The sequence below is a fragment of the Cicer arietinum genome, chromosome 7 (assembly GCF_000331145.2).
Source record: "Cicer arietinum cultivar CDC Frontier isolate Library 1 chromosome 7, Cicar.CDCFrontier_v2.0, whole genome shotgun sequence".
Classification (NCBI taxonomy): Eukaryota; Viridiplantae; Streptophyta; class Magnoliopsida; order Fabales; family Fabaceae; genus Cicer; species Cicer arietinum.
The window spans coordinates 29,906,756-29,916,465 of record NC_021166.2 but is presented as its reverse complement, the minus strand read 5'-3'; the positions used below and the strand labels follow the sequence as shown (position 1 = coordinate 29,916,465).

General features: G+C 31.7%; 2 protein-coding genes across 2 annotated transcripts; both read left to right on the top strand.

Moving 5' to 3' along the window:
* Positions 1 to 1,765: 1,765 nt before the first annotated feature.
* On the top strand, positions 1,766 to 8,787 carry LOC140918741 (uncharacterized). Its single transcript, XM_073363535.1, has 7 exons — positions 1,766 to 1,846; positions 2,597 to 2,768; positions 4,847 to 4,857; positions 7,145 to 7,310; positions 7,591 to 7,990; positions 8,325 to 8,580; positions 8,629 to 8,787. Exons 1-7 carry the CDS (start codon positions 1,766 to 1,768, stop codon positions 8,785 to 8,787), a joined length of 1,245 nt encoding a protein of 414 aa, XP_073219636.1.
* An 85-nt stretch (positions 8,788 to 8,872) lies between these two features.
* Positions 8,873 to 9,274, top strand: LOC140918740 (ATP-dependent DNA helicase RRM3-like). The gene has a single exon (XM_073363534.1). It carries the CDS (start codon positions 8,873 to 8,875, stop codon positions 9,272 to 9,274), a length of 402 nt encoding a protein of 133 aa, XP_073219635.1.
* The last annotated feature ends 436 nt before the right edge of the window (positions 9,275 to 9,710 follow it).

The following is a 9,710-nucleotide window of genomic DNA, read 5'->3' as shown; positions in this document are numbered from 1 at the left end:
TCTCAATCCCTAATATCCTAATATCTTTAATATCAATTCTGCTCTCAATCCATAATATCTTTAATATCTATACAATTCTCCTCTCAATCCTCCTCCCCCTCTCTCCCCGGACCAACCCAGAGCATGCAAAATCGTTTTTTTAATCATCTTCTGCTTATGCTCCCAATCCTCATCCCCCTCTCTCCCCGGACCAACCCATATCTGCTGATTCGTAATTGAAGGATGGGTTTAGGACCGATGATTGTTGATATCCTCGATGAAGCTGCTATAAAGATACCCTCGAAGATGAGCTTAGCGGTAGCTCTTCGAAATTGCCTTCTGTATGCCAGGTAAAAATTATATTTCTTGAAAGATCCATTTAATGACTCAGTACTAAGACCCTTACTATTCAGATAAAAAATTTAATTAAGTTTTTAGCATAAACACTTATCATAATCGTTTAGCTTTTTGTAAGGAAATAGTCTGAAAACAACTTATAGACAAATGCATATGCTGTTATCTTCAAGAAAGTTAAGGAAAGTTTAAGCGAATAATCTGCAATTTTGTGCGCTAAATGCTAATATTATTATGCTAAAATATGGAAGAATAGTAAGTGTATATTATCTTATTGTTGTGGCTGAAGCAATGTAACATATTGGATTAAGAATATATGGAGATTTAATTGCAATATTTTGTTTGTCAAAGTTGAAGAAATTTAACACCATTACTTTTCAATGTCAATAAGATAGGTGGTGGAGTGTTATCCTCCTATCAATAAATTATGTAGTTCTATTTTGGTTAAGATTTGTAATTCCTCTATGATTGAATGCAACATGATGAAGAGAATGCAAATGAATTTATTTGCATACTAGAAGACACATGTTTATTACAATCATATGCTAAAGGTTGGAGGATTATTTCCAAGTAGGTATAGTTTATGTCTTACTTTTTTCTTCCCTCAATTTCTTGAAGCTAGTAGAGGTTTTCGCTAGGGATGGGTTTGAAAATCTTCTCCCTCGACCTTGGATAATTGATGACCTTGATACTTTAAAATTAAAATGGAGCAACAAGTCCTGCAAGAAGGTAAGTCTCATATGGTGGAAGAAATATACAATTCTTTTGATTCAATTTATGCTTCTGACATATTTTGTCCAAGGGCAGTTTCATAATCAGTTTTCTTTATCATTGCAGGTTATCATATTTGTTGATAACTCTGGTGGAGATATTATTTTGGGTATTTTTCCATTTGCAAGGGAGCTCATTCGGCGTGGGAGTCAGGTTTCCACGCTTTAATTTATTTCTCTTTCAATTGTGTTTTCTGGTCTGGAAATTTGAATCTCATTGCCATAACAAAGTTACATGTTCTTTTGTTGAAGTGTTCATGACTTAACATGGACATATAGTATTAAAACAAATGTCCAACCACATAAAGTTTGTGGCTTCTTTTTTTTTTCCCTTGTAACGTGCGTGTTTTACATGTTTCGCATGTACAATTTTGTGATTTAGTAGTGGTGGTAGGATAAGGAGAATAGTGTTAGCATTTATATTATTGAACACAATAGATCAATGTCTTTAAATATCTGAAGTTCACTTTTCTTTACATGAAACTTAGAGGAACAACGGGTTTTGTAAATATGTTGTACGTACTTATATTAAATCCACTAAACTCTTAATTGTGGATGACATGATTCATATTCCATTTTAAAGCATTTCGAATTTAGAATTTCTATGCATGTGGTGTTCTTATGATCTCCTCTTTCAACATATTTTACTAATGTTGTTTTTAATGCATGTTGTTTTGGCTGCTAATGACTCACCTTCTACCAATGACGTGACTTACCCTGAGCTAAGTGAAATTATATCAAAGGTAACACAAATTAAGTTCGACGAATTTTTGGTATAACCAAAGTTTTTCCCTAACTCAAGGCCTTAATATCTTTGTCATAAAAGAGTGCTAGCAATACACTCTCTAACACGCATTTCGTTGGTTTTTTATTTGAAATAGTGTTCAAGTTGGATTGTTATCTATACTAAAAACAATTACTACTTGCAAGATAAAAATGGCCTTATCTCAGTTAAACTATGAGGCAATGATTGAAATCTTATATACACACTTTTGGTATTTTGGTTCCTATAGCTGTCAAAACAACACCTTTACTTACTCTTGTAGTCCCTGAAGAGTAAAGAACAGCAGCGGTGCCTACTGTGATCGACTCTTCTTGAAAGATACCCCAAAAGATGTATGTCATTTCTTTGTAAAAAAGCCCTCTAATTATTGTTGATTTCATTCTTGAGTTGTATTTGTATTATATATGCTATGTATGATATTGTTCAATATTGATCTTTTAGAAACATGCCAACTATTCATTCACTCGAAAATCCTGATTTCCTTAATTTGTTGTTTCAATTAAAACAGGAATTTGATGGAAAGAAGGTCATGAAACATATTTGAAACCGTAGAAGAAACTGGGGATACTGGTGAATGCACAAGTAGAAGTACGAACAAATCAGAATGGTTGATTACTCCATTTTAATTTTGTATGTAGATTTATTATTTTTTTTATATATTGATGCATTATTTTATTTTTTTTTGCTGATTTTACTTTTTCTTATCTAGGGGTGTAGTAGTGGACTCAAGTTGGTTGCATTCTTGGTCAAAACAGTAGGTCTTGGAAGAGTTCAAACAATATCTCTTGCATCTGTTGGAGAAACCTATGCTCAGGCCAACTTCGATGAAGCTGCTCTAAAGATACCGCGACCGACTTTACTTGAAAGATACTCCAAAAGATGTATGTCATTTGTTTTTAAAAAAGCCCTCTAATTATTGCTGATATCATTCTTGACTTATATTTATATTATATATGCTATATATGACATGGTTCAATGTTGATATTTTAGAAAGTAAATGTTGCATTCAAAATTAGAGTGAGCAATATCCCTTATTTTGTTTGCATTTATTTTGTTTGAATGAGAATATTTGAAAATAAGGGACAATTAATGAAAATATTGTCAAACAATCAAACAAAATAAGGGATATTTAATAATAACTCCAACTTAAAATAAAAGGGTGTTGTCAACCTTCCCTCTATTGCTGCCTATTGCATCTGTTGGAGAAACCTATGCTTAGGCCAGCTTCGATGAAGCTGCTCTAAAGATACTGCGACTGGCTCTACTTGAAAGTTACCCCAAAAGATGTATGTCATTTGTTTTTAAAAAAGCCCTCTAATTATTGATGATTTCATTCTTGACTTATATTTATATTATATATGCTATATATGATATGGTTCAATGTTGATATTTTAGAAAGTAAATGTTGCATTCAAAATTAGAGTGAGCAATATCCCTTATTTTGTTTGAATAAGAATATTTGAAAATAAGGGACAATTAATGAAAATATTGTTAAACAATCAAACAAAATAGGGATATTTAATAATGACTCCAACTTAAAATAAAGGGTGTTGTCAACCTTCCCTCTATTGCTGCCTATTGCTCTATTACTGATTCTCATTCATTTATGTATTTTTCTTCATCAAACTTATTGTTATGGGGAGGCATTGACAAAAATTAAGGCAAACAAAATAAGGGATATTGCTCACTCTAATTTTGAATAGAATGATTTTAGTAGGATCTTAATTCATCCGTTACAACCAAAATATTGTCAAACAATAAAACAAAATAAGGGATAATTAATAATGATTCCAACTTAATTTAAAATGATGTTGTCAACCCTCCAAAAAAACACTTGAATATTTGAATTTCTTAGAACATTCTGTGATGAGAAACAAAATAAGTTTTGCCTTTAATCCCGATGCCCACAAGAAACTTATGAAAAAAAAATAGCTAGGTTAAAGCGACGAATGAAAATGGTGGTAAGCAGAGGAGGAGCACAAATTTTGTGTCTTTAAGACCTGCTTGGAAAACTTCGTATGATTTTAACTAATGACTTCTGAAACTGATATTCTCATTTTCACTATGCTAATTTTTTTTTTTTCTGATCTTATACACACTTTTTATTTTTAATTTAGAAGCTCAAGAACGGCGTCTGCGAACATTGTGTCAGTTTCGACAAGCTAGGTTTCGAAGGAAACAATTAATTAACTTAAGAAGACTCTCCACCTTCCCTCACAATACTAGAAATAATGGTATTTATTTACTGTTATTCTATTTTGTTCTTATGATTTAAATTTAAAGATGCCTTGATTTTTTGTTTCTTTGGGCAGTTTGATTTCCAATTGTATGATTGTGTGTCATATATAATATCTTTCACGACCTTCTTTCCATCAAATTCATGTTTTAATTGAAATTTTTTTTTAAGGAAATCATGATTTATTAGTGAATGAATAGCTGGCAGGTTTTTGAAATGAGATAAATAGATAGATGGATAAATAACATTGTAGAAAGTAGTTCATCTATGTAAGGTCTATCAAAACTAGGGTCTCAAAGGAAATTAGAATAAAAGAGTTCATTAAGCACTTCTATATCATCTCGCTAAGTTAGACAATCTGAACATGTATTATGGGTAGTGAAAAAGGAATATGACAGAGAGAGAATTGATGATACATGAGAAAATGAATACATAAGAGAGGTGTTGAGAGATCTTGGAACACAAGATCACTGAATCACCTCCACCTCCATATGCTGCTACGATCAGATTTTCAAAAACAGTAACTGCATATGATCATAAAATTACAAAGATTGGCTTATCTCAGCAAAATGCAAGTTCACTTTATTATTTAAAATGAGGTGCATTTCATGAAGCTAGGAACGATTTCTTAGTTGGAACTTCTTACATTTTGGTGCACGCTTTCCTTTTAGATTTTTTTTAACTTCTCAATTCCTTTTTCTTATACATAGTATATTACTACAGGCTACAAGAAGGTTATTTTGTTTTTACATATTTTTTTATGTTGTTTGGTTATTCATTTTATCTAAATATTTTCAGAAATTGACTTATACAGTGTTACAGGGATGCATTATTAGTTAATGCACTTTGGAATAAGGAAAAGTTTGTCAAGAATTTGTTATAGTTTTCAAGAGTTTGTGTTAAAATAGTTAGTCTTTCTTATAGAAGTTTAGGGATGGGTACATGATTGGTGATAGGAATCCAGTCACCTACTACATGAAGTTTTCTTTGTTTCCAAGAATGAAATGTAATATATGTTTGTAGAGGTTGATCAAGACCGCTTGGAAAAACTTGTCCGGTGTCAACTTGTAAGGTTTAAAAGAAAACAATTGCTTCATTTTAAAAGGATTTCTGCCTGTGATAAAAATAAAGGTGTGCTCAATCTGAAGAAGAAAAGGATATAATTTCGAAATCCAATTAAGGTCTTTACTCAACAAATGTGCCAAGAATTTTATTGTATATGAATGAAATTATTTACCTCCAAAATATCCTGTAATTTGTTCCATTTATGTTCTTTTACGGTCCCCATTAGACAAACTTCCCAACTTAATTCGTCAACATCTACAATTTCCAATGCCACCCTAAACAAACAGGTAACTTGTAAAATATTTTAATCTTTATTTTAAACAAAAGGATTGGTAATATTTATTGATGTTTGGTGTCTTTATATGGTTTTCATTTTAAAAATATTTATTTTCTTTATTAGCTTCCATTAATTTCCAAATCCAATTAAGGTCTTTACTCAACAAATGTGCCAAGAATTTTATTGTATATGAATGAAATTACTTACCTCCAAAGTATCTTGTAATTTGCATATGCTGGACAATCATAATGTCTTGGTAAAATCATTTAGGATGATCAGAGATAAATATGATCACCATGATGTTGGATAATTGAAACTAACATTGCTTAGCAATAGGTTGACTGATGGAAGACAAAATATCTTGCCCTCTTGCTCAGAAGTTGCTGCGCTTTACATTCACATGCAACCCAAAATGGCCAAAAATACAATTTTTCTTTGAAACTGTTAAAAGACAAAAAAGTGACGACAGACTCGACATCATTAGTCGTGTTTTCTCTATTAAGTTATGGGAGCTAATCAATGATATTAAACGTCAACAAATATTTGGTAAAGTCACAACAAGTAATATATTTTGTCACAATTTTAATTCATTTTAGTCTTTGATTACTTTTTCTTTTCTCTTAACTATATTGTGGCTCAATTGGAAAAATGATTTTGCATAAATAGAGATAAGCCCATATAAATGAGGACACAATTTGAGATATACATGCAACAATGAAAAATGCAAGACAAAATAAGAGATTTTTCTATAATAATGAAACTGGTAAAAAATGATACAGAAAATGAAAGCAAAAATTAGAAATTAAGAATGCTTTTTCTATATTCCTTTCATTGAATCTGTGTCACAAAAATGTAAATATAAGTATAAAAAGGAGTTGAATCAATTTTACAGACAATCTGCATAAGTTTCAGTATAAGTACATGTAATTTGAAGTTTTAAAGTTGTTGGTAACAAATCTCCGAAGGATAGTCCAGTAGTTTAGCTAGAGATATTGAAGGAGTTATATGTAGCAAGTGTAAAAAATAGTTGGTAACATTTTTGTTTGATACACAGGAAGTACACGAAGAATACTAGATAGAGAAATTTCAAATACACATTATTTTCTTCAGATATTTACCAACAAATAATTTATGATAAAATGTATATAATGATTAATGAAACCCATAATCATGAGACTTTGTTTATGTATTATTAAAAAAATGCAGCTCTTCATATCAGATTAATACATGAGAGAGAACTTAAACGATCGCCGTGAGATAATGTAAATCCATATTTTGGTAACTTAGGCGTATCATTGATCTCACCATTGTTATACTGGGATGAAAGTAAAGCTCTTTGCTATTTAACCTGTGTGGGACTCATGTTGCGCGTATTTTTCGGGTTACATGTAACCGTCCCCAACTAAAAAGTCTCTATAAATTATTTTACCATCTATTAAGTTAGTTTCGCTGGTAATTGTATCTATTAAGTGATCTTTATTATTTATTAAATTAATATAATTAATATTATATAATATTTCTTTTACAATTGATAATAAAAATCAATTGATTTAATATTTTTTCTCAAAATCTATGAATATTAAAATATAAATATCCCATAAAGATTTTATTTGTTTCATTCTTTTTAATTATGTGTTTCTTTTTTTTTTTTTCTAGTTGTCTACACCGTTGAATTTTAGAAAAGAGGTTTGCCCCATGCCCACATATTAGTGTTCTTACATTCCGAAGATAAAATACAAACACCATCTAAGATTGATGATACCATATCGGCAGAAATTTCGGATAAAGATATTGACCCTCTTACTTTTAGTGCAGTTGAACGATTTATGATACATGGACCATGTGGTATTTTAAATAAAAAAATCTCCATGTATGGTTAATGGAAAATGTGGGAAGCACTATCCAAAGAGATTTCATGATAAAACATCAATAGATGAAGATGGGTTCCCTATATATATGCGACGAAATGGTGGTCGATATATCTTGAAGAATGGTAGCCAACTTGATAGTCGATATGTAGTCCCATACAATAGACATCTTTTGATAAAATATGATGCCCATATTAATATCGAGCTTTGAAATTGTTCTAGATCAATTAAATATCTTTTCAAATATATCAACAAAGGTCTTGATCGAGTTAGAGCAGTCATCTCTAATGTAGAAAACTTTGATAATAGTTCAACAAGTTCAATGCATTTTCATGATGAAATTAAAGAGTATCTTGACTGTAGATACATTTCTCCATCAGAGGCTTCGTGGAGAATTTTCAAGTTTAATATGTTTTTTAGAGAACTAGCAGTCGAACGCCTTTCCTTTCACCATGGGAAGCAAACAATATATTTTCCAGAATCTATGCGTATTTCTACCATTTTAAATAGAGAAGGAATTGAAACCACGATGTTCACAAAGTGGATGAAAATGAACTCTGTAGACATGGAAGCTCGACAACTAACATATACAGAATTTCCTACTAAATATGTTTGGAACAAGACTAGCAAAAAGTGGACCAGACGGAAAAATGGAAGGTGTGTTGGAAGAATATATTATGTTCCTCCCCACAAGTGGAGAAACTTTTTATTTACGAATGCTCTTAAACAAAGTACGAGGCAGTCGATCATTCAAAGATATTAAAATTGTTAATGGGTTTGTACATCTAACTTGTAAGGAGGCATGTTATGCACTTTGTTTACTAGAGGATGATAAAGAATTTGATGATTCTATTAAAGAAGCAGCGACATGGGGTACTGGAATTCAGCTACGCTAGCTCTTCTCAATAACTTTACTGAATTGTACTATTATTAATCCAGATTTGCTTTGGGAATGTAATTCGAAGTTGCTTTCTGAAGATATTTTATACAGGCAACGCCGACTATTAAACTTCCCCGACCTCCATTTGTCAGATGACCTATTAAAAAACTATGCGCTTTTAGAGATACAAAAACATTTTAGAAAGGTCGACAAGTCTTTGGAAGATTACAAAGGAATGGCCATTCCCAATAGCAATGTAATTGAGGAAGCGAACAACCGCCTTATTACGGAGGAGCTAAATTATGATATGTTAAAAATGCATGAAGAATACTCTCAATTGCTACAGGGTCTTAATTCAGATCAAAAGGCAATTCATGATTTTGTGCTTTAATCAATTACCTTGAACTTTGGAAAGTTATTCTTTGTGTATGGTTCTGGTGGAATGGGAAAAACTTACCTTTGGAGAACACTACTTGCAAAATTAAGATCGAAAGGTAAGATTGCTCTAGCTGTTGCAACTTCTGACATTGCTGCTCTATTACCACCGGGTGGCCGAACATTTGAGTCCAAATGAGGCTTCAACATGTTCAATCAATAAATGCACACATCTAGCTGAATTAATTATTCAAACATATTTAATTATTTGGGATGAGGCACCCATGGCCAACAAATATTGCTTTGAAGCAGTAGATCGATCACTTTGTGATATTATGAAAGGAATCAAAGAAGACAACGGTTTGAAACCATTTAGTAGAATAACTACTATATTGGGTGGTGACTTTCGTCAGATTTTACCTGTAGTTCGAAAAGGTGATAGGCATGATATGATCCAAGCTTGCATAAAAAATTCATACCTTTGGAAATCATGTGAGGTTCATTTGCTACGTAAAAATATGCGTCTACAATCAAATGAGTTGGAATCAATCTCAAAAGATGCAATGCAAAACTTCGTAGATTGGATACTTGATGTAGGTGATGGAAAACAGTGCTCGGATATCGGAGAATCATGGATATCAATAGAACAAAAGTTGATGCTCCCAAAATCACATGATGGTGTTTAATCTATAGTTGACGCTATTTATCCAAATTTAAATAGCCACATTGGGGACACAAGTTACCTTGTGTTGCGGGCTATCTTGACACCTACAAATGAAATAATTGACGATATAAATCAACACATTTTGAATAATTTCACAAGCGAAGAAATGATATATTTATCATCAGACTCAATTTGTAAGGCATATTTCAATGTTCAAGATCAAGATCTTCTTTACCCTACTGAGTTTTTGAATACACTCAAATTTTTGGGTTTGCCACCACATATTTTAAGGCTTAAAAAAGGAGTTGGGCTATGTAATGGTACAAGTATGAAAATTACACAACTTGGAAAATGGTTTGTGGAAGGTGTTTAGTGAATCTATCATTGGAGATAAAGTTCGCATTCCAAGAATATCTTTGTCACCTTCAGAATCCAATTGGCCTTTTATTCTTAATCGA